Source organism: Neofelis nebulosa, chromosome 16 (assembly GCF_028018385.1).
Source record: "Neofelis nebulosa isolate mNeoNeb1 chromosome 16, mNeoNeb1.pri, whole genome shotgun sequence".
NCBI classification, from domain to species: Eukaryota; Metazoa; Chordata; class Mammalia; order Carnivora; family Felidae; genus Neofelis; species Neofelis nebulosa.
In genome coordinates this window covers 13838956-13863366 of record NC_080797.1, presented here as the reverse complement: position 1 = coordinate 13863366, position 24411 = coordinate 13838956, and the positions used below count along the sequence as shown (strand labels likewise).

The window sequence follows — 24411 nt, the reverse complement described above, 5'->3', positions numbered from 1 at the left end:
GAAAATACAAGTAGTAAGGAGGAGATGAACACAAAGACCCGGACCCAGAATTTCCTTGTAGGTCTGGGCCCAGTCAAGGCGCCACGCAGGGCCCTCCTCCGTGTGGGGCTCTCCGCAGTGAGGGAGGAACCCGAATATCTGCTTCTTTTGAATGTTCTAGGATTTTTTAGTGCCTGAAGACAGGAAGCAGCTTCTTTTAGACTTGTTTTTCCCCACTTAAAAAATGTGTATTTCCCAGGTCATTTCATGGTTTCTCGATTGGTTTGTTTTATTCATCTTAAGGATTGGCGTTATGGGTGTTTTCCAAAGCACTGAACGTGTACTTTAGAAAAAGCCTGTATGTCCCTCTTAAGAACACACTGAATGGAGTCATACAGTTGTGATGAGAAAGACATCTGACATAAGGGGGTTTGGGGTGGGGAAGGGTCAGCGGGGGCCGGTGGGGGAGGGGCCCTGTGGCTGCGGTGGGGAGAGAAGGGGGGAGCCATGTGCCACGGCCAGGAGCCACCTGTCGCCCGCCCCCACTGGCGAGCCCCCTAGTGGTGGAGGCGGGGCTGGTTCCCCACCTCAGGCCTCTATGCCCTCAGCTTGACCCCAGGACTGCCGGCAGGACAGTCCCCCAAAGCTGTTCTTGCTCCTGGTCAAAGACAGGGGTGTGCCCAAGATCAACCTAAGACCCAAAGCGGGGTGTCTCCGAGGCTACAGCAGCCCCTTGTGCACCCGAGGCCGGAAGTACACCCCCAACCCCACCCCACCGGCCCCGATGGGGCAGAGGAGGGAGAGGTCCTCTGAGGTCGAATGTTTTGGAACTTGAGATTTTTCCCATCTTTGACCACAGAGTCGGGGAGCCAAGAGAGCTGCGGGGGCCCAGGTGGAGAAGAGCCTGCGGCTGGGGTGGGGAGCCGGGGAGTCGACCTGGGGCCACCCTCTGCCCGGGCAGGGAGCTGGCCCCTGGGCCGTAGGGCCGAGCAGGTGTCCTGGGCCAGCAGACAGGGACAGGGGCCTGCGCCTGTCTGCCACCTCTGCGAGGTTCACGGGCTTCTGTCAACCAGATGGGTGTGGGACACGCGGGGCTCCGTTGCTGGGGGGTGAGTTTCGGTGCCAGTGGCCTCAGACCCCTGGGGGCTTCAAGTACAGGGGACTGTGCCGTCGGCGCCAGGCTAACACGATGGCCACCAGGATGGCGAGGGCGACACTGACACCGGTGACCACGAGCACCACCTGGAACTGGCGTTCGGCCCTCCCCGGGCACGGCATCTGCGGGCCTGTGGGAGCAGTCGGGGTCGTCACTTATTCTCCCGCCAGGAGTGCACCCTCAAGGGGGACACCACCCCTGTAGGCAGGAGGTGGCATGGGTGCCAGGCTCAGAGGGCGGGGACAGCCCGGGGGACCCGAGGGGGCTCCCCGGGCGCAGGTAAGAACACTTACCACAGGAAGAGGTGAGGGGTAGGACTCCTGTCTGGTTCAGGTCCCGGGCCTCTGCGCCTGATGATGCCCCCCCAGCCCCAAGTATCAGATGAGTCCAGGAGGGGCCGGCTGGACTGGGGGCACCGTTCCCAGCCCCCTCACCGCCCCTGTCCCCAGAGCTCAGGTGGCTGTGATTGGATCCGAGCCGGCTAGGGGTGCGGTGCCCTGCGAACTTTGAGCAACGTGAGGAGAAGGAGTGGAACAGGGTTGGGGGGGCAGGGGCGGTGTTGGGAAGGGGGTGGTGGGAGAGGAGGGTCTGGTCTGGCTGGAGAAGCGGAGGGATCGGGGGCCCCACCTGCGCCCTGGACAGGGCAGCCCCCCACACCGAGCCCCTTTCAGGATCAGGTGCCCAGTGCCTTTGGGGGCAGGGGCTTGTGTTGTTTCACTTTGTTTTGTTGGAACCTTGGCCTGCCCTTCCCGGCCCCCCCCCCCCCGCCCCCCGCCAGCCCCGGGAAGAGAGCCGCTACTTCCCTGAACTGCCCTCCCAAACAGGAGCACAGCTCACCTAAAACGTTCAGCGTGGTGACTTTAATATTCCTCTGCAGACCTTCGAGATGCCACTTGTAACACCCAGCCTGGGCATCGCTCGCCTTCGGAATCGCCAGCTGTGCCACACCTCCGCGTACCTGCAGCTGCCACTCACCCCGGCAGAAGCAGCCTGGGGGCGTCACCCTGAAGAGGGGCTGGGAATCCTCCCCAAGGGCAATCAGGTAGACGGTGACGCCCAAGAAGGGGTTGGAGATGTTGCAGGACATCACGGCCCGCTCACCCCTCGACACGGAAACCACGCCTTCGGTGCAGGAGGGGTTGTCCCAGTCTGTGAGCCGGGGACAGGTCACACGTGGGTCACGGCTGGGCCTCAGGACGTTCCTGACCACCCTCCCTGGGGCCGGTGGGGGGCAGTCAGTGACAGGACAGGGCCCCTGGGGACACGGGAGCCCTGCTCGGGGCGGAGGACACATCGATACGCGGGTCTCAAGTGGGAAAACGAGACAGAGACGAAAACGAGGGGAGGGCCGTGTGTGGGTGCTGAGTCACCTGGCCTGAGGCATCCCGTCCTGGCAGGCAGATTCGGGGGGAGGGGGAGGCAGGTGTCACTGCTCTGCCGACTCACCTGAGTGTTGGGAAGTGGTGGCCCTGTGCAAGGCTGCCGCCGTGTCCCCTGGGGCCCGCCTCGGAGTCCCCAGCTCCTGGGCCAGGAGTGCGCAGTCGGCACACTCCTCTCCACAGGGAAGGTCCCCAGCTCCTGCGGGACACCCGCCCAGCCATGTTGGACCCCCAGCTGCCCCACCCCTGCCGGCGGTGCAACCAGCCCACAATCTGGGGAAGGCTGAGTCCCGGAATGAACTCGTCGCCGGCCTCACCCTGCAATCTGGGTGAACTCTGACCCCGGGGGGCCCCAAGTGCCAGCACAGGGCGATGAGCCAGGCCCCCCTTCCCGCCACGCCAGTTCCTTCTAGGGACCGGACACAGATGGACAGACAGCAGACGGTGACGCGCCGTTAACCGAGTACAACACGGTGTGGCGGGTGCCACGTGTGGGCGTGTGCCCGGGGCCTCGGGTGCCCACAAGAGAGAGGGTGTGTGAGGTGGGAGTTCGTGCGAGGCAGGCACATTTGGGGCCAGTGGGGTCCTCACAGGCCACAGTCACAGAGGTGTACCTCGTGAGGGCAGCTAGGCCAAGGGAGAGGACAAGGGAGCCAGCAGGAAACCCCCCGTGTCCCAGCGGGGGCTAGTGGGGCCTCCGCAAGCATGTCCGTGGCAGGAACCCGACTGGAAAACCCCTGCTGTCCCTTCAGTCGTCAGAGTGCTTGCCCCAGAAGGGTTTGAAAATGATTTCTCTCCATCTTTACAAAACCACCAAAGGGCTGCATAGACACACGCCTGTGATAAACATTCGAACAACTGGAAAGGGCCCCCCCACACACCGACAGAGAGGCTGCTGGGTTGGGGGGGAGCCCAGGCCGGGAGTCCAGGTTGCAGGAATAATCACCATGCCCACATGGGGGGCTGACTCGAGGACCATCAGGGGAACAGGGGGCGGCCGGGGACTCTGTTTCACAGGTGTGGGATGTGCCTGGGGCCCGGCATCTTTGACGAGCCCCTTCCGGTGATTTCCCGCACAGCCCTGACCTGGGGCCGTGGGGTGGGACTCGCTGGGAGGTCCCGCAGGGCCCACAGCTCCGAGTCTGCAGGGCCGCCCGTGTCCCGAGAGTCTGCATTTCTAACGAGCTCCCAGGTGGTAACGGAGCTGCTGGCCCAAGGGGGGATCGGGGACCAGAGCTGGGACAGAAAATCCTCACCCCGCTGTCCCTCCTCCGGCCATAGCACTTGTCGCTGACTGAGCAGGGCGCTCTTTCCCTGGAAACTGGACAGGCTCTCGGACATCTGTCCAGTGCTCTGACGGTCGTCACTGGGCGCTGGGGCGGGCAACCACTGAGTGCTGTCCGTGGAGGCGGGGGAGGGCTTGGCTCGTCCCATTACGGCCCAGGGGCGCTCGCCTCGGGGGTAGGTCACCACCTGGGCCTGACGGAGATCTGCTCCCCCTGCCCCTGCCAGGCCCCCCAGAAGCCGGGATCCTGAGACTTACTTCCATCCTGAGCACTCAGGGCGGTGGCCGGGAGGATGGGCCAGAGCATCCTGGTAACCAGGAGGAGGAAGGTCAAGGACAGCATGGCAGGCAGCACAGGGAGGCAGGGAACCTCACTGGTTCTTGGGACACTCCCTAGAGGAAGGAAAGACACGGGATCACAGGTCTCTCGGGCTGCAGCCTGGCCAGGGACAGACAGGGTCCCAAGCTCCTTCGGGACCCACTGTGCCCCGATGCCAGAGCCCCTGCCTGAATCTTCTCCACGCAGCCTGCCTTTCTCTGTACCCTTATCACACACGCAGTGCTGGCCACGGTCACACACGCGAGCAACACGGACAAGCCAGGAGGGAAGTCACCGGGAGACAGCCCTGCTGTCACCGTCATAATTATAACAAAATGTGCAAACCTGCCCAATCGTGTCCCTGCGGAAACGGGTGATGTCTTGGAAAGTCTGCTACAGCGCTGGGATCGGACGCCGTCCCGAGACCGCTTCCGACGCCCCTGCCCCCCCCACCCTTGTGCTTTCCGTGGCTGGGTGCGGCCGCTTCCTTTTGGGAGCCCCTCAGGGGGCGTGCTTTTGTCAACAAGGGCCCAAGGAGCCCTCCTGTGGGACCGGCACATCCCCATTGGTACGCGGGGCTCACATGTCCCATCATGCCGGTGCCCACGGTGGAAACTCCTGGCCTCCATCAAATGTGACCTTTTTCCTGATCAGTTTAAACTGTTTAAAAGTACTTATTTATTTAAAGGTTTTATTTTTGAGTAATCTCTACACCCGATGTGGGGCTCGAACTCACAACCCCAAGATCAAGAGTCACACGGTCCACTGGCCAAGCCAGCCGGGTGCCCCCAGTTAAAAGTATGTTAAGGGGCACGTGGGTGGCTCAGTCGGTTGAGCATCCGACTTTGGCTCAGGTCGTGATCTCACGGCTCCCCGCGTGGGGCTCACTGCTGTCAGTGCAGAGGCCGCTTCAGACCCTCAGTCTCTCTCTCTGCCCCTCTGCTGCTTGTGTTCTCTCTCTCAAAAATGAATAAACGTTAAAAAAAAAAAAAAAGTATTTTAACATCGCTTGCCAGAGTATTTGTTGACCTTTTGATTTAAAAAAATAGACTTTCTGATTTGTCTTTGAGCGGTTTTAGGGTTACAGAGAAATGGGCAGAACACGCAGAGTTCACGTGTTAGTGTCACGTGTACTTTTTACAACCAGTGAGCCAAATACTGTCTCGCACTTTGTGAACTTCAGGGCTCACTCATGTGCTGAGTATAAGGTGGGTCACCCATCGTCATGACCTGTACAGAGCTGTCTCTTGGGGGGGGGGGGGACCCTGTCACTGGTGTGCCCATGGGCCCAGGGCTGGCCCGAGCTGGCTTGTTCTCCACAGAGGCAGACAAGGAGAAACAGACAGAAGGCCAGGTTGATGGACGGATGCTCCTTCTCTCTCCATCCACACGGCGTTCTGGGGTCCCGGCCGTGGAGGCTGCTTTCAGGAAACAGGCTTGAGGGACGGGATACAGAAAAGACCACAGCAACCACACAGTTGAATTCAGACCTGCCCACCAGGCGACCCTCCCCGAAATATCCCCAGGCCCCAACTGACCAATGGACTAGGCACAGTTACCAAAAGAGAGAGAATTCCATACGTCACCATACCTCCTCACCTTCCGCCTTTATTTATTTATTTATTTATTTATTTATTTATTTATTGAGAGAGGAAGGGAGGGAGAGAGAGAGAGAGAGAGAGAGAGAGAGAGAGAGAGAATTCCAAGCAGGCTCCTCGCTGAGTGCAGGGCACAGAGCCGGACTCAGGGCTCAATCTCACAACTACAAGATCATGACCGGAGTGGAAATCAAGAGTTGGACGCTTAACCGAATAAGCCACCAGGTGCCCCTCACCTTCCCCCTTAACAAGCAGTCCCTTCCCACTGCCTGGCGGCAGACGGCCTCTCCTCTGCGGTCCTGCCCTGACCGCTGCTCCCCTGCGGTGTGTGCAGGAAACTTCCATCTCCTTTGCTCTGCCTCGGGTGAATTCTTCCCCCCCCTTCCCGACCAGCCACCCGCTTCCAGCTGATGTTGCCCCACATTTGGGGGCCCATACGGGGAGACTTTGTGCCCCCCACATTTGGGGGAACCTTGCATGAGGAGACTTTGCCAGTCCAGGACTCTCCCTGGATTTTCTCTCGGGACTTTCCCTGGTGGATGGACTCTAGGTCCTTGGGGAACTGACCACCTGTGGCCGAGGCTACCCCTTGATGAGGATCCGAACCCCCAGAGGAACCAACCGGACCCTCCCCCACCTTGCCTGAAAGGGAGAAGGGTTTCCTTTTGCCCTTTGGAGGGACCTCTGCCTTCCTCTCCTCGTTCTTTTAGGCCTTTGGCAGCCTGATCCTAAGACGGCCCAGACAACCGAAGGCCTCGGGGCAGGGGGGGAGGGGGCCCCAAGTGGTCTGAAGGTCTGAGGGCGAACAAGCCGACCTGCCCGGGCCCACGAGGGCAAAGGGCCGCTTCCTCTGCTTTCTCACTCTGTCCACAGGTCTGTTCCCAAAGTCCAGCACAATTGGCAGCTTGCCCGGGGAGAACCCACGCGCGTCACGGACTCCGTGGGAACTCTTTGCTGACACTCTCAGCCGCCACCTGGACCTGTGCGCACGCCTGTTCCCAGGTCTCTGAGTGGTGCGTCCTCCCCTCGTTTTCCCAACCGGTTCTGGCCGAACGGTGCCCGGGCCTCCCCGTTGCCGGGAGACGCCCCGACAGGCAGTGGTGTACCCTCTGCTGTGCCCCCTTCCGAGGTGGGGTGCCTCCAGCAGACTCGCTCACCTCGTATAGGTCCCGTGCTTTCCCAGGTCAGCAGATGCCTTGACCGAAATCACGAGTTGGGGCTCCATTCCCTTTGGCGGGACCCCCCTTTGGAACAGGCAGCCAGTCTTTCCCGCCGTGGGACCCCCTCTCTTTCTTCGGACTCACCCTCGGGCCGTGTTCTTAAAAACGGGAACACATTTGACCCCAACGTCTGGGGAAAAAGCATCTCCTCATTTTGCTTCCTGGCCTCAGTACAAACTCCCAGATGAAGAGGTGTGGCCCCTCCACGGAGCTCTTTCTTATAATGCTATTTTCCAGCTTGTCCTCCTTTGCCAGAACTCCTCCAAATGGGTGGAAGTCCCACACATGCCTTCACGGCACTGTCCCCAAACTCCGACCTCCACAAAAACTGTGGAATGGGTCTTGCTCGCCTTCTTGGCCCCAAATCAGCTCCTCCTCCCACCCTCCCTGTCAAGGGGTGAAGACCACCCCCTTCAGACTTCCCCACCGGTGCCCCAGGCAAAAACTGACAAGGGGGAGCAAACTGATTGACTTTTAAGTGGACCCAGGTGGAACTCAGTTCAGTATTGAAACTGATGTTGTTGGTTTAATTAAGATAGAGCATGTCTTTAGAGCTATCAGCATTAAATATGAAACTTTTATTCTACCAAGGTTTACTTGGGTCAAGTACGTCTATGCTATCTCCATCACAATTTGTCAGCAAAAAGATGACTGAAAATGATGGCTAATTTTATCTGTCTCAAAGTTTTCATGGGTAATTGTGTTTTTTTGTTTTTGTTTTTTTGTTTTTAATTTTTTTTAATGCTTATTTATTTTTGAGAGAGAGAGAGAGCACGAGCATGAGCAAGGGAGGGGCAAAGAGAGAGAGGGAGACACAGAATCTGAAGCAGGCTCCAGGCTCCGAGCTGTCAGCACAGAGCCCAACATGGGGCTCGAACCCACGAACCGCGAGATCATGACCTGAGCCAAAGTGAGACACTCAACAGACTGAGTGACCCAGGTGTCCCCATGGGTAACTGTTAAGATACTTTCAAAGTCTTTGGCAATCTGAACATTTTCAAGTTTTGTTTGGATGCTAAATTGGATTGAATTCATTGGACATCTAGGTCTTTTCCAAATAGGATAAAGTGCAAAAGCATTGATTACTGAACATAAGATTTATCTGCTTTTGACTTCTTATTGCAAAGAAACTAAGGATATTTGGGTCTGTTGGAAAACATGCTTTGTGCTTAAATGTATCCATAAATTTGTCAGCTGAAGAATTCTGGTATAACAGTTCACAACTGGTTGCTATTTAGTTTTCACTGGAGACTAAGGTTTCTAAGAGTGCAGAATTCTGCTAAATGTAATTAAGACTCACGGAAACAAGGGAAACAACTCTGTATGTAGGAAAGTAGGAGCCATGTAAGAAAGATCTAAGGAATGGAAATACATTTTTGTTGAAGGAAAAAGGTAATTTTGTCCTAAATGAGACTGGTTGTTTGGAGGGAAACGTCTTGGGACAAAATCTGAATATGGAAGAAAGTTGTAGAAGGTTCATGAAGGGAAATCCTTGGAAAGGAATTTTATGTGTGGTCAGGATGGACTAAGGTTGAAATGAATGGATTTTAAAACTCTGTTGCTATTCTGCTTTCTGGTGAAAAGACCAAGTTTCCTTGGATTGTTGGTCTGTTCTTGATAACAAAATGCAAACAACATTGTTTTCTCTTTATCTGCCCGGAAAACCAAAGTTTCTAGTTTTGTCTTTATCAGGTCTTTGCTGGTCTGTAATCCTATTTAGCCTTGTTTGGCATTTTACGTTCTGGTAGAAGGTCATCATTTGATATTCTGATTATTGAAATGTTACGTGTCACAGAAATAACTGACTTTTCTCATGAGTTACATCATAATGAACCTCATATCAGATGGTTAACAATGTCCATTTCTGAGTGTAGTCTTTTACGGCTGTTGTTCTGATGCTCTTACGAAACACATTTCGTCCTCTAGGAGATTCATAAAAAGGGCTTTTGACAAACACAGGTAGTCAATATCTTTCACGAAACTTGAACGGGGTTAAGAGTTTCCAGAACTAAAAAGCTGCATTCAAATGGAATAAGAATTAGAAATATGGGACTAAATGAGCTGAAGAAGATGATTATGGTTTTCTGACCCTTACGGGAAACATTGCTGGTTCTCTAATGTTTGTTCTTCTAGATTAAAGAAACTTTCTCCTAAGATACTTATGACTTACAAAAATGTGATAAAGTATTCATTTGTGAACAGACTGAGGCATTTAACTTTTCTGTCTACCTGAACCCTCTGAAACTCAGAAACTCTCAGTGGGCATTCTTTCTTCCTTGGCACTTATAATCTCTGCAGAGGTTTGATAAGATTCTGGTCTCCTTGTAACAGGACACCACTGGGAACACTGGTTATTTTACCAAGGCTTTGACTGGAACGTCATATTTGAGAGTGACATTCATAGACTCACATATGACCAAAGAGCTCTAAGGGACTAAGGTGGACTTTATGAAACATGGAGCCATCAAGCCCCTTGGAAATGTTGGCCAGATACCTGCTGACAGAGTTCCCAGCAGCCTCGCCAGGTGAGCAAAGAAGGTCACTCCTGGAAGGTGCAGGAACCTCAGGACACTTTGGGGACCTCGTGGAGAGGAATCTGCCCAAATCTTCAGGGATTGCAGGCAGGTCTGATGGCAAGTATTTGGCTTGGCTTCTGGCCTGGAGAGGCTACTAAGAGTTCAATCTAGACTCCTTATGAAAGGTTCCAGCAAAGCAGATTTTTTTTTTTTAATTTTTTTTTTTTCAACGTTTTTTATTTATTTTTGGGACAGAGAGAGACAGAGCACGAACGGGGGAGGGGCAGAGAGAGAGGGAGACACAGAATCGGAAACAGGCTCCAGGCTCCGAGCCATCGGCCCAGAGCCTGACGCGGGGCTCGAACTCACGGACCGCGAGATCGTGACCTGGCTGAAGTCGGACGCTCAACCGACTGCGCCACCCAGGCGCCCCCAGCAAAGCAGATTTTAAGAGATCTATACGATCAATCCCTATTCTTGCTGAGCTTACTTGGTCAGAAATCAGAACTTACCTTGAGCCACTCCCCCCTTGATGTCCTGCTCCCACAAGACAATCCTCACCCCTTCTGGGACCGGGTAACACCAGGATGATTTTCCTGGAAACAGATCTGTTCGTGGCTTCTTTCCTTCTTAGGACTCCTAATTACCGGTCCCCCTCTCGTCAGTCTCTTTGTTAAACTGGTCTCTTCTAGAATCCAGCAGTTCCATATACGAACGATAGTTCAACAGCCCACACCATCGGAGGGTCCCCTCCCCCACATCCCACGGGCCTGGCCGCCTAACCGCCTATCAGCACGTTATATAATACCACGATCTGATCTATAACCGCGCCAACCCCTGGTGCGGAGACAAGCGTAGGTGGGGACATCTCTCTGCCCCTTGCTCAGCAGGAAGAAGCTGCTGAGGATGTGACGGCCACCCATGTGCAAAGATCTGTCACTGCCGATGTGTCTGGAGGGAATGTGGAGGTCGCTTTCAGGAAAGAGCCTTGAGGGGTGGGATGCAGAAAGGGCCATGGCGACTGCCTGGCTGAATTCAGACCTGCCTGCCAGGCGACCCCCCCCCCCCCCCCGAAACATCCACAGGCCCTAACTGACCGACGGGCTACTTACAGCCAGACACAGTTACCGAAGGAGGGAGAATCCCATGTGTCACCACACCTCCTCACCTTCCCCTTTTAAAAGCGGCCCCCTCCCACCGCCTGGCGCCTGGCGGCAGACAGCCTCACCTCTGCAGTCCTGCCCTGCCTGCCGCTCCCCTGCGGCGTATTCACTAAACCTCCATCTCCTTTGTTCCGCCTCCGGTGAGTTCTTTCCACCCGCTTCCGCCGACCCACCTTTGGGGACCCCCATCCGACACCCCGTTCAGACACCGCACTGGGGTGGGTCGCGTCGAGTGTGATGTGTCGGCAACAACAAAGCCCCCTGCCCTTAAGTCCCGGCGCTCTGGTCTCCGGTGAGCAGGAGCCCGTGCCAAGCCCAGAGCGGCCTCTGTGAGGACATGGACCCCGAGTCTCCTGGACGGAGGGTTTTGGCTAATGTGCTGTAGGGGCCTGGCATCTTATGAATGTTCTAGTAGCCATGTTCCTAAGTTTCACGAATTAGAGGCAACCGCTCAACACCCAACGGGCAGTGTCCCGTCCGTGGGCGGGCATTGGTTTAACGTAACAGCGTTCAGGGCCCAGAACTGCCTGTGGTCCTCGCACACCGTTCTCACCACCGGTGCAGGCCGTGCCAGAAGGCTCACACCCGGCTCTGACCTGGACCTTGACCCTGATCTGCACCTTCAGCCCCACGTTCTGCGTCCCCTTCCCCAGCCCCCGGGCATCGCTCCCTGGCTCTTTGATGCACTGTTTTGCCCCTCTGTGCATCCCTCACACGTAGAGAAGCTTTATTTCAGTGCTTTCTGACGGTTCAACAGGCTACAGTTTCTGGTGGCTGGGCCCCAGCCCCGGGACAGTAGGGGTGTGGCTCCCTGGGAGCCGGGTCCTGCAGGCCTTACCAGGAGAGGTCCCTTTCCAGGCGGCCTGGGTGCGGGCTGGTGCTGCCTCTCTGGCTACCTGCGTGTGATTTTTCCAAACTTATTTCCAGTTTAACTTTCGTGGCAAGAAGGGCTTCTCTTCAAGTCATTACACACACACCACGTTCGCAACACAAGAGCAAGCGGCAGAGAGAAGGTGAGGAAGAAAGAACCCCTGAGAGACTCGCCCCGGGAGGAGCCGTGGTGTCTCCGAGCCCATCATCCGCGTGTGCTCTCGTGCGTGTACGAGCACACACACACGACTTCGCGTAGGCGGAATCCTGTTGGAGGAGATCCTTCCTCATAGACGGCTCCTGCCCCGGCCCTCCCTCCCCGACCCCCCTCTCACTGTGGGGACCGGGTGAATGGTGGCCCCCAAAAGTCACGTCTGCCCACAACCTGTGAACGTGACCTTGTTTGGATATAGGGTCTCTGCAGACCTAATTACGTAGGATGAGAGCGCACTGGAGTCGGGTGAGCTCTGAATCCAGTATGATTCGTGTCCTCAGAAGATGAGGAAAATCTGGACAGAGACAGAGACGCGCAGGGAGAACACAGCAGGACGACGGGGGCAGAGAAGAGTGCAGCCGCTGGCCCAGGAACTCCCGGGCCACCAGAAGCTGGAAGAGACCAGGAAGGATCCTCGACTGGAGCCCAGGAGGGAGTGTGGGTTTTGGGTTTCCGATCTCCAGCACTGTGAGAAAATAAACTTGTGTTGTCTTGAACCCCCAGTTTGTAGTCCTTTGTTACTGATGAGGGAAACGAAGGCAAGAGGAAGGGAGCCAGAATTAAATCTCCTTACGGCCACCGATCCCTGAGACACACAGCATGTGCCCTTGCTCCAGAAGCTCGAGGCTGGCCTGTGCCTTAACGTTTATGTTTCATTAAACACTAACAGTAACCTTAACAGTAGCCCCGCAAGGTCCCGAAAGCCTTGCTCCAAATTCTTGGAGGACAGACGCTGTCCCTACCCACCCCCCCACCCCCCCGCCCCGATTAAAAAGTGTAGAATCAGTCACTCCTCACAACCCAATGCAGCTCTTTCTGTCCACGGGTCCTGTCCCCGTGCTTCAGTAAAACCACCTTTTGCACCAAAAATGTCTCAAGAATTCTTTCTTAGCCGTTCGCTCTCGAACCCCAAACTTCCACGCTTCATAATTTCACCATCACGGTCACCCCAGGCACTCCCACCGTCCCCTGCCCCGAGCCCGCAGCCGCACGCGCCCTGCTTTCTCCCGACCCCGACAATCCTGCACAAACCAGGGTGCGGGGGGAGTGTGTGGGGTCATGTCCATTACTCTGCATCTGGGCCTCACCCAGCAGGGCCCTTTGGGGAGGCCTCGGCTCACGCTCCCCCAGGCCCCCGCCCTGGATTTCAGGGCTCTGTGAGGCACACCCCCGCCCCACCCCCGCTGGGGCCCCTGCTGCCGGGACCACCCCAGCCCGGCTCCCCTCTGGGTTTCCGTGGTGCCACCACCTTAGCAAACTCTGCCCATCTTCCTTGGGGTCTTCTCTTTATGCATTTGCAAGACTTGTGTTTTAAGGAAACAAACTGTCATCTGTGAGGCAAAGGTGTTCCTGCTCGATTACTTCTCCCTTGGTTATTTCTGGAATAACGGGACGCCACGCGTTTATGTCATTCTGTCCTTTCCTTGAAAGCTTCAAGGTTTCATTTAAAAAGTGTTGTCTGGGGGCGCCTGGGTGGCTCAGTCAGTTAAGCGTCTGATTTCGGCTCAGGTCATGATCTCACGGTTCGTGGGTTCGAGCCCCGCATCGGGCTCTGTGCTGGCAGCTCGGAGCCTGGAGCCTGTTTCGGATTCTGTGTCTCCCTCTCTCTCTGCCTCTTCCCTATTCACGCTCTCGCTCTCAAAAATAAATAAACGTTAAAAAAAATTTTTTTTAAGTGTTATGTGTTTGAAGTGTCCTCTTACAGAGGCCTGCCAGGTGGGGGGATCCATGGATGGCCAAACTGGACCGACTTCCACGTTTGAATCATGAATCATCTCAAAGCCATTTTGCAAGTGACACGTGACTGGGTCCAACTCTGCTTTCTTGCAGGACAGTGGGCTGTGCCCGAGGCATCCATTGAGGGGCACACCCGTCTCCTCCATCCAGCATCTGCCCTCGGGCCACGACACTACCAACCCACAAGTTTCCGGGTGCTTTGTCAGCTGATGTCACGCTGGAAGGCGGTTTCTGTCCTGCTCTCTCTGTATTTTTCCTTATGGGTCTGTCCCCCACAAGTCCATTAGCATAACGTGATCAGCTGTCTTCTTGGAACTGGAATTTGTTGATGGGTGCATAAGGGTGGCCGTCCCAAACCTGCCCGAATCTGCTCTGCGTAACGTGACAGACGCGGAGATTTCACCGCTGGAAACTATCCAGGGGCGGTCCTTTTTTGGTTGTGCTGCCCGTCAGCAATCGTGGTGATCAGGCTTGAACAGCTCATTACCATCACATGTTGCTTGTGTGAATGGAAGGTTTTAGAAAGAGGCGTCGAAACTTCGCATGCTGGGGCTTTTTCCAGGCACCTCAGATAAGATCTGCGAAAGTTTTCCCCGAGTATTTTTTTTTTTTTTAACGTTTATTTACTTTTGGGAGAGAGAAAGAGACAGAGTGTGAGCGGGGGAGGGGCAGAGAGGGAGACACAGAATGGGAAGCGGGAAGCAGGCTCCAGGCTCTGAGCTGTCAGCACAGAGCCCACTCGGGGCTCCATGATCCGTGAGATCAGGACCTGAGCTGACAACTTTACCGCCTGAGCCCCCCAGGCGGCCCTCTAGTAATTTTACAAAAGAACTTTTCTTGAATTGCAGAACACAAATTTTCCTTCTTTTTCCTTCCCCTCCACCCGACATGGATTTTCTTAAATTAGGAGACACAAAATGGTGCCCAATGGCCCACGGGTGTGCTTGCTGGTCCCGGTGGTCTGTCCGGGTCCCCTAGCCAGAGCCCTCTGTGTCTCCCGAGGGAGACCTCTGCCTGGGCCCTGTCTGATCCCTGACACCAGGCTGCGCCACAGGGAGCCAGCAGGAGAGTCACCCCTGTTGTGTGGCCTGTGGCCCAAGCTTGCAGGAAGCCTCAGGCCCCCAGGGTTTCCATCTTTAACTACAGTCCGTGGGGACTGAGCTTCCCTCCCAGTGGCCTCCAGACGATCCCCTGGCCTCAGGGGACACCACGTTTGCCTCTCGGCCATCGGTGGACCCACACGGCTCTCTGCTGCCACTGGCTGACCTCAGCATGGACTTTAGTGCCCACCCTTCCCTGGTGCTCCTTGTGGGTCGGGGTCCCTGTCTTGGGGGTGGGAGGCGGCAGGCCGTGCTCTCCTCTAGCTGCAGGTGAGAGGACACACTCCAGGGGAGGACAGCTCCTTGATCCCGGCTCCGACCCCGCAGGGATAAGTGAAGGCGCACCCGAGCTAGCGGGCAGGTGTCCTGAACGCAGTGTGGACGATTCACACGGAACCAGTCCCAGCACACGGAAGCCAGCGCCAAGTTTTGGCGGCTGAGCAAGCAGCAGGGTCTCCCGTTGGTGGCCTGGTGGTCACCCGATGTCCGGAGCACAGACATGGCGCTGAGCTCTCTGTCCAGACGTGCATTTGCGTCCACCACGCTCCTCAAGCGTGAATGCAGCACTTCGCAGGAAAGGCGGGAGGTGCCCAAGGGTCTGCAGTAGCCGGGAGGAGACGCTTCCCCTCGAAACCTTCCTCACCACACGTCTTCCTGACTCTTGTCGGGGTTTATCCTTCCCAATACGTTTACAGTCACGTTTCGGGTTGTAAGAAAACTCCCTGGGATGCTGACTGAGAATAAGTAAATAACTTCTTTCACAATCCTGCACCTTCCAGGGCCTCCCTCCACGCAGAACCAGGGCCACCCAGCCCGGCTAAGCCGCCGCCTCCGCGGGGTCTTCTGTGATGTCACCCCGGCACCCCGTGACACCCCCACACCCACACACATGCACACGCAGGCCCACACGGGCACACACACTCCCTCTGCGGTTCCCTCAGGTCCTCGGACGTGCTCTGCACACAGGAGGTGCTCAGTCCCCGTGGGCCTGAACGGCCTGCCCCCGGCCTCCCTTCTGGTCCTCGCTTGGACCAGGTGGCGTGGAGAGGGGGTCACCTCAACAAAGGCGTGTTCGTGTAAAACATGCTGCCTGCCACACTGGACTTTGGAAGGGAGTGGGCATGTTGACAAGCAAAAGGAAAGTGAAAGGCAGGTGGCCGTCCCGGTCACATGAGCCAGCTGGGGTGGGGGGTGGTGACCTCCCGCCCCCAGGGCACGGCCTCCTGGGGACATGGGGTGCAGTCCCTGCCTGGCCACCCTGGGAAGCACCGAGGGAAGCCCACCAGCCAGGGCCGACCCAGCCAGCCTCTGCCGTTTTTAATGCACCTCGTACTCTCAAATCCTAACAATCACTTTACATTGACTAATTTTAAAATCTTATCTATTTTAGCCTCACCTTGAGAAACACACATCATCATTAGGTGTGCTATTTACACATGTGTTTTCTAATCACAATTAACCGGTTACAAGACAAGCCAGGAAGCATCACGGATTCCCTACCAGCACCTGGCGTCCTCTGTTGTGTCCTCCGGGGAGGCTGGAGCTTGTGCCCCCAGAGGGCAAGGCTCCCAGATGGGCACTGGCTGGGGCTCCAGGCTTCTCTTCCTGGGGCCCAGCCCCCGCTCCTGTGACCTGTGACCCCTCCCCCAGGCTCTGAGGGCCCTCCCTCACCCGCAGTCACCTCTCAGCCACTCTTCACACTCTCCTTTTGCTGGGAGAGGTCCTGACTCCCCATGAAATCCCCTGGTTCCAGGCAGGGGAGAAGGGGACACTTGAGCCGCACCCCTTTTCACCTCCAAACTGTGCCCACCTTGGCTGGTGTCATGTCCTCTGTCACAACCCCTGTGGCGCTGGGTGGCAGTGTCTGAGCTAGCCCAGATGTCGCTGTGACAGTCTGTGGGTCAACACATGAGACAGACCAGGCCCCTCCTGGTGAAGAAGAAGGCACAGTGCCTGCTTCGCTCCCAAGGCCTTTGTCCCTGAGCTGGTGCTGGACTTGAGCTGGGGCAGTCTCATCTGCTACTGAGGCAGGCAGGGGATCATCTAGGCTGTGACTGTCCTGAGCAGTCCCCTCAATGACCCCCCGATCCCCACCCCCAGTGACACTCAGAGCCAGGTTTCTACCTGGAAGTACGTTGGAGCCACCAGAGGGTCAAAAATAATCATCAGGGGGCGCCTGGGTGGCTCAGTCGGTTAAGCGTCCGACTTCAGCTCAGGTCACGATCTCACGGTGCGTGAGTTCGAGCCCCGCGTCGGGCTCTGGGCTGATGGCTCAGAGCCTGGAGCCTGCTTTGGATTCTGTGTCTCCCTGTCTCTCTGTCCCTCCCCCGTTCATGCTCTGTCTCTCTCTGTCTCAAAAATAAATAAACGTTAAAAAAAAAAATTAAAAAAAAAAAAATCATCAGTACCCAGGCCTGCCCTACAGGTCCTGGGTTATTGGTCTAAGAGGGCTTGGGCCTGGGAGCAGAGCTGAGGGGCTGGGGGAGACCAGTTGGGCATGGCTGGGCTGTGGGTGGTCTGCGTGCTCTGGGCTGAGAACAGCTGCTTAGCGCACCTCCAATCCCTGGCGGGAAAGAGCGTGGACTGGAAGAGGTGGCGGCTTCCCGCTAGGCCGGGGCTACGTGTCAGCGAGTGTCGTTCAGAACGAGAGGGCCGGTCCTCCCCGCTCCCACCCCCAGTCCAGGCCAGGTGCCTGGAGGGTCAGGGTCCTTCAATGGTGCAGAGCGATCCCTCGAGTGGCTGCAGAGCTCTGCTGGGCCCTGACAGCAGGGGACAGAGCCGGGGGATCAGGAGCCCTCCAGCTTCGGGGCAGACCTCCAGGACCATGGACAAGTCTTAATATACTCGAACTAAATCTGAAAAACACAGACACAAACTTCCACCTTATAGGAGCACAGGAAAACCTGCCAGAAAAGAGCCGGACTAGGGACGCCTGGCTGGCTCAGTTGGTAGAGCTGCAACTATTATACTCAGGGGTGTGAGTTCAAGCCCCATGTTGGGTGTGGAGCCGATTTAAAAAAAAGAAAAGAGGGGCGCCTGGGTGGCTCAGTCGGTTACGTGTCTGACTTCGGCTCAGGTCATGATCTCGCGATCTGTGAGTTCGAGCCCCGCGTCGGGCTCTGTGCTGACAGCTCAGAGCCTGGAGCCTGTTTCCGATTCTGTGTGTCTCCCTCTCTCTCTGACCCTCCCCCGTTCATGCTGTGTCTATGTCTCAAAAATAAATAAACGTTAAAAAACATTTTTTTAAAAGAAAAGAAAAGAAAAAAAGAGCTGGACCGGAGAGGGGGGGGAAGCTTCCATTGTTCTCTTGCACATCCTGCCACCCTGAACCTTCTGGGGTCCCACAGCTGTCCTGGGCCCCACCTGACTTTTCCTACTGATCATTGCCCCTTCCTTTTGGACCTGGGCATAGATCTGAGCCAGGCTCAAGGCACGGATGCCAACGCTGAACCTCAGGCTTATCTGTGAGGACAGTGCCCGTCTCGGCTGCCTACCCTCAGAACAGTCCAGCGGTCAGAGGGCAGGGCAGGGAGCCGGGTCTGGCAGGCAGGGGTCCCCCTCGCCGTTCATTGCACCGCTGAACCCCTCCTGGCACTCCTGCTCCGGGGAATCCCGTCTTTACTGGGAGGTCAGGGGTCATCTGAGTGCAGTTTGGATGTGCTTCTGGGGACTTTGCACTTCAGGCCACGATCACAGCGGGCTGCCTTCTGGGCACAGAGCCAAAGGCAGCAGAGGCCCCACAGAATGCTGTTGCTTTTTTTTTTTTTATGTTTATTTATTTTTTGAAAGAGAGAGAAAGAGAGCACCAGCTAGGAGGGGCAGAGAGAGGAAGACAGAGGATCCAAAGCGGGCTCTGTGCTGACAGCAGAGAGCCAGAAGGGGGGCTTGAACTCATGAACTGCAAGATCGTGACCTGAGCTGAAGTCGGACACTTAACCTACTGAACAATGCCATTTCTAACTCCTGCCCCCTGGTATGCTGGCTCTGCCCGTTTGTCCACTCGTGTGAGGAGCGGAGCCCAGGCCTGGCCATCTCTGGACAGCAGCCCTTACCCAGAGCCAGAGCGGCACCCCGGCCAGCAAAACTCGCCACTGGGGAGGCCATCTGGGCCTCCAGGCCTCAGTGACCGGGTCCTGGAGGCCCCCGAGGGCAGCCGCAGTCCCTGGGCTGAGCTCCTCCTGCCCAGTGGTGGCTGTGCCCTCTTCCTCCGGCCCCTGACCGACCCAACCCCCGGTGGCCGTTGTGCATTTGGTGCAAGAGCAGCCAGGCCCGGGTTTCGTGGCATCGGTGGTGCCGCCCCGTGCGCAGCAACGTTCGGTTGTTCCGGGGAATTTACCCGGAGAAACTTCTCCCTGGTGAGACAGGCAGCTCTCTGGGCTTGCCAGGCACAATACGGACCCCCCGTCACACTTGAACCTCGGATACGCAACCCCCCATTTTGGAGTATGTGTTCCATGCAGTATTTGGGACGTGCTTACACGTAAAAAAGGACTCATTTTCTGAAGTCAAATGTGGCAGCCCCACTTGCTCTGCCTGAGCCCTCTCACCTGCCACCACCGTGGAGAAAGACAGAAAACCGGAGAGAGAGGGTGACAGGGAAGGAGACTGGGAAGGAGACAGGGAAGGAGGCGGACGCTTGGCGTGGTGCAGGGAGACTGGGCGTGGGGCCCGGGGCCGACAGACGTAGCCTCACGGCGGCACCTACGTACTGACACAGGAGTCACAGCACCGGTGTCCACGGGGCCCCTTCCAGGAATGATTCACAGGCTCAAGAGCTATCCGCACCTAGGAGTCACTGACGCGATTCGGGAAATGCCTGCTTCTGTCAGCGCTGTCAGCAACTCGTCCCCCTTTGCGAAGAGGGGAACTGGGAGCCGGGTCTGTTGGCGGGCCGGGTGCACGGGGGTCCCTGCTCCCGCAGCGCCTAATAGCGGCTGCTGCCGCTTTCTCCCCTGCTGCGGGGGTGCAGTGACCCCCGCACGTACTTCGGTGTCTGTGCACAATGCTGACCTGGCCAGCCTTTCACCAACACTGCAAGGGAGGTGACTAAGCACCTGGGGAGACGAGGGGGGGGAGCCCCCCCCCCCCCCCCCCCCCCCGCAGCCAGAGCTGGGTGGGGAGGGAGCGCCCGGGGCCAGGTGCTTCTGCCGGCATCATGGTCCTTGCAGCCGTGGCCGGGAGGGGTCCCCAGCCGGGCAGTAAAGTCCTGCAAGCCCGGGGGCTAGGCTGGCAAACACTTCCCACCTCCCCTCTGCTTGTCTGCCTCCCGCCGGGCTCACAAGACACCTGTGCCAAGAAGCCTCGTCCCCACCACCAGCCCAGTGAGACACCGCCCTGACTGCAGGGGCCAGAAGCACGTGTGCCCCCAACCCACTCTGTCACCGTCCCCAGGGTCCCCAGGGTCCCCAGGGACAGGAGGGCCTCTCAGGGGCTCTGGGTCCTCTAGCCACAGGTCTGGAAAGTGGTTTTCAGCTGCAGGTTATTAACCAGCAGGGGGTGAGGCACCGCATAGAGCTTGCCTGTGGCCAAACCACACGTGCGTGCGGGGGGTGGGCTTGCAGAGGGACCGCTGGAAAACTCACCCCTAGAAAACTCACCCCGGGGAACAGGCTCATCTCTGGGCTTCTGGAGCACATCGCCTCTTGGGCAAGGAAGTCTTAGGCGGTGGCTCTTTTCTGTTTTACTGCTGTGTGTGCGAACGTGTGTGGGTGTCATGGGCGCGTGAGCCCATGAGCGTGAGTGCACACACGTGTACGTGTGAGTCTGGGGGAGCACGAGTGCCGCCCTGCCGGGCCTGGGCGTGAATGGGGCAGGGGGAGGAGGATGTTCTGTCCCGAGTCAGTGGACACCTGCGACCGGACTCCCTGCCCCCTCAAAAGCTGAGCCCGGGGGTGCCCCGCAGGGAGGCGGTCCCACGGTGACCTGTAGCCCCCCTCCTCTCTCCCCCTGTGCCGCACCCTTTGCCCCCGGCCGCCTGGCCCACAGACTCTGGCGGGACGCTCGGGGCCACCTGTCTGTGGGTGAGGGTCCCGGTGCCCCGCGCTCCCGGATCCCCAACCCCCAGTGTGTCCATCCCAACACGTATCCCGTACTCTCCACCGCGGAAGTGCACCCCGCGTCCTTGGCCCCGGCTCTCTGAGCCCTTACCTGCACTCCGGCTCCCTGCACAGGCTGCCGCTCCTGTGCGCACCGAGCCAGAGGAGAGTCGGCCGCCCGGGCCGCTGAGGGCGAGGGCGGAGCCGGCGGGGGTGGGGAGGAGGCTGCCCGAATGGGGCTCCAGGATCCACACCCAGGGCCTAGAAAGGGAAAGAAACGCCTAATTAGGGGAAGTCACTGTGGAGCCAGGAACTGCCCCAAATTCACAGAAAGTGTTTACGACCTGCTTGGTGGTCATTTATTCTACCTTTATTAGAAAGCACTTCACTAGCCGGTCATTCTAAAGAAAACAGGAAACCAGCAGGAAGCCTCTTCCAGGAAAGCGAATCCTGAAGTTCCAGGAAAGCGAATCCTGAAGTTCTCTGCGCTCAAGCTCAAGTCTGGTCACCGCTCCTTGGAGCTGGTGGGTCCATCCCCTGCACAGATCAGGGACCCCACAAGTCCTCAGCGGGGCGCACATGCACACACGCACACGCATGCACACGCACAGGCACCTGTGTTCGCTGAGAATCCACAGGAGCTCATTAAGCCTGCAAGTCGGCTCAAATGCAAGTTGGTCCGTCGGGGCTGGGGTTGCAGGCAGGGGCAGGGGTAGGAGCGAGCAGGGGCAGGGGCACCGGGCAGCTCAGTGGTTGAGCGTCCCACTGCAGCTCGGGTCATGATCTCACAGTTTGTGGGTTCGAGCCCCGCGTCGGGCTCTGTGCTGACAGCTTGGAGCCTGGAACCTCCTTTGGGTTCTGTGTCTCCCTCTCTTTCTGCCCCTCCCCTGCTCGCTCTCTATCTCTCTCTTACAAATAAACATAAAAAAAATTAAATTAAAAAAAACCCTGCACACAAATGTTCATAGCAGCATTATTCATACCAGCCAAGAGGTAAAAAATCCAAATCCAAATGTCCATCAGCTGATGACTGGATAAACAGCGTGGTGTATCCACAATGGAATATTATTCAGCCATAAAAAAAGAACAAAGGTGGGGTGCCTGGGTGGCTCAGTCGGTTAAGCTTCCGACTTCAGCTCAGGTCATGATCTTGCGGTTTGTGAGTTCGAGCCCCACGTCGGGCTCTGTGCTGACAGCTCGGAGCCTGGAGCCTGCTTCGGATTCTGCGTCTCCCTCTCTCTCTGCCCCTTCCCTGCTCATGCTCTGTCTCCCTCTGTCTCTCAAAAATGAATAAACATTAAAAAAAATTATAAAAAAAGAAAATAAGTAAACACTTTTAAAAAAAGAGCAGTGAGCGGGAGCAGCGGCCACCCTTTATTAGCCCTTGAGCAGAAGGAGGCCCTCCTCCCGGGTCTGTCCACTGAGGGTCTGGCAGTGCTGGGGACACACAGCCGGGGCCTGCGTGAGCCATGCCCACAGACAGGCGGAGCCCCACAGACAAGCTTCGGAAGCAGGGGCTACTCGCTTCTCACGTACAAATGGCTTCGGTGGTTATAGAAATCACTGTGGTAAAAGTCTCCCCTTAACTCTTGGAAAATGGGAACAAGGAGGCACGTGTGAGGGTTGCCGTGATGTCAAGCGGCACAGGTGTTAGCTTGCCCTTCTGCTCTAGGGGACTCTGTTCTGTCTTGGACTTTGGCCCGCGGCCGCCGCACCAGCTTTCCAAGGCTGGCCGGCCGGCGCCCAGCTCCAGTCAATACAGACCCAGTGGCGGTCGCTGGCCCCTCGCCCGCGCCCGCCCAGCGGCTCCCTGCCCGTGTGCGGATCCGGCCTGCGGCCGGTCCCCGTCCTGTGAGCTCACACCTGGGGCGGGCACGCGCTCCAAAGGAGGGACTCTGCCTGGTGGGTGGGAGGGCTCAGAGCTGGGCATCGGCGCAGGAAGACCGCACGAAGGTCAGGGTAACATGCACCCCTCCGTGGAGGGGTTCAGAGGCCACAGGCTCTGGCACCCACCCAAAGGCCGGTGAAGCACCTGGGACATAAACTCTTCCTGCCCCCTCCTCTGTGCCCACCCCACCGCCTCCCATGCACTGCCCCCGGGCCTGGAGGCAGGGCTTGTCCGGAGGCCACCGGGTCCCAAGCCACCCTTCCCTCCCCTCACATCCAGCCCGCCCCCCGGGTCCCTGGGCTCAGCAGGGGCTCCTGGGCGGGGGCTTGTGGCCAACGAGTCCCTGGGACATGGGACTGTGCAGAGGGGAGGGGAGGAGTGTTCCACTCCATGAGGGGCCCGAGCGTCAGCTGGGGGCTGACAGTCTCTTGTCCCCATGCGATGGGGAGTCTGATGTAAACGTGCACCCTGGTGACACACGTATGTATCTTGAAAATCAGTGAGTTTGTTCCGGAAGTCGTACAGAAGCCTCACAAAACCGCTCAGACGTGCGGTGGAGGGAGCCGGTGTATCTCTTGGCGACTCCTGCTTTGTCCCCGGAGGTGATGCCCACGGACACGTCCTCCTCGCTGTCTGGAGGCCTTCTGTGTGTACAGACACTCACACGTATCCGATGTGCGTCTGCTTCCCAGTTCTGTACAATCCTGGGATCCCACCTGAGAAGGGCGCTCGGCCCCTTCCTTCTCCCCTTTCTCCTCCCCTGCCCCAACCCCCCGTGTCTCCGAATCACGCTTCCGCTGCGCTACGGGGTGTGTGCGGTTTCATTTCATTTGGGTTCCTGGAATTTCTGGTTTCAGTTCTGATTTCCTACCGAGCCGAGCACGCTGCCACGGCTTGCTCCGAGACCCTCGCTGGGCTGGGTCTGTCTGCTCCCAGCTGGCGACCCCACTCCAGCTTCCGTCTCCACTCTCGGGGCTCACCCCTCCCTGAACCTTGTTGCGGTTTGGTGCAGGCTCCACTGATCGAAGGCCGTGAACGCCTCGTGTGTCCTCGAGAGGCACGTGGATTCCCTGACAGTGCCCCTCACGCCAAGGCGGTCAGTGGGGAAGCGTCACCTCGTAGGTGCTTGCCGATTTGGACCGGCTTGAGCTGCCCGTCGTTGAGAGGGGTGGGCGGGAATCCCTCCCTGTGACGGGGCCCGTCCATTTCCCTGCAGGTCTAGCAATCTTGAGTCGTACGTCGGGAAGCCATGTTATTAGATGCCTTCAGATCTTAACTTGATATTCTTCCTGGCAAGTTGAGCCTTTCACTGGCGACCCTTTTCACCTGATCATCGATTTACTTCAGAGTCTGTTTTGTCTGATATCAGTGCAGCGACACCAACTCTCTTTGGTTAGACTATCCCTGGTCTTCTCCGGACTTTTCCTTTCAGCCACTGTGTGTCCACAAGCTTTAGACGCGTCTCTTGTACGCAGACGGAGTCCCCGCTTGTATCCGCGCTGCCTCTCCGCCAGCGTGCCCGGCTGCTCTCTCTCCCAGCGCCGCGGCTCTTTGCGTCAAGCCCTTTCTTTTTTCCTTACCCGAGATTGTTGCTTGCTTCCTTGTTGTTTTCTTGTTCTCCTTGGTAGAATTTAATCCAATTCTAATGTATCTTTTTTAGAAAATGTTAAAGTTTTAAGATGTAAGACTATGGGGCTCCTGGGTGGCTCGGTCGGTTAAGCATCCGACTCTTGGTTTCGGCTCAGGTCATGAGGTCACGGATCGTGGGTTCGAGCCCCGCACGGGGCCCTGGGCGCTGACAGCTTGGAGCCTGCTTGGGATTCTCTTTCTCCCTCTGTCTCTGCCCCTCCCCTGTTCATGCTCTGTCTGTCTCTCAAAAAATAAATAAACTTTAAAAATTTTTTAAAAATAAAATGTAAGACTAAGTGTAATTTTTTTTTTAATTTTTTTAA

General features: G+C 57.1%; 1 protein-coding gene across 1 annotated transcript in view; it reads right to left on the bottom strand.

The window, feature by feature from the left end:
* Window positions 1-242: 242 nt before the first annotated feature.
* SECTM1 (secreted and transmembrane 1) overlaps window positions 243-24411 on the bottom strand; it is a 38986-nt gene continuing 14817 nt past the window's right edge. Inside the window, exons 8-13 of the mRNA XM_058704916.1 lie at window positions 20684-20832; window positions 4058-4192; window positions 2582-2713; window positions 1973-2284; window positions 1429-1491; window positions 243-1265 (exon numbers count right to left, since the gene is read on the bottom strand). Of these exons, the coding sequence (XP_058560899.1) occupies window positions 1111-1265; window positions 1429-1491; window positions 1973-2284; window positions 2582-2713; window positions 4058-4192; window positions 20684-20832 (946 nt within the window). The 3' untranslated portion in view covers window positions 243-1110. The remainder of the gene's footprint in view (window positions 1266-1428; window positions 1492-1972; window positions 2285-2581; window positions 2714-4057; window positions 4193-20683; window positions 20833-24411) is intronic.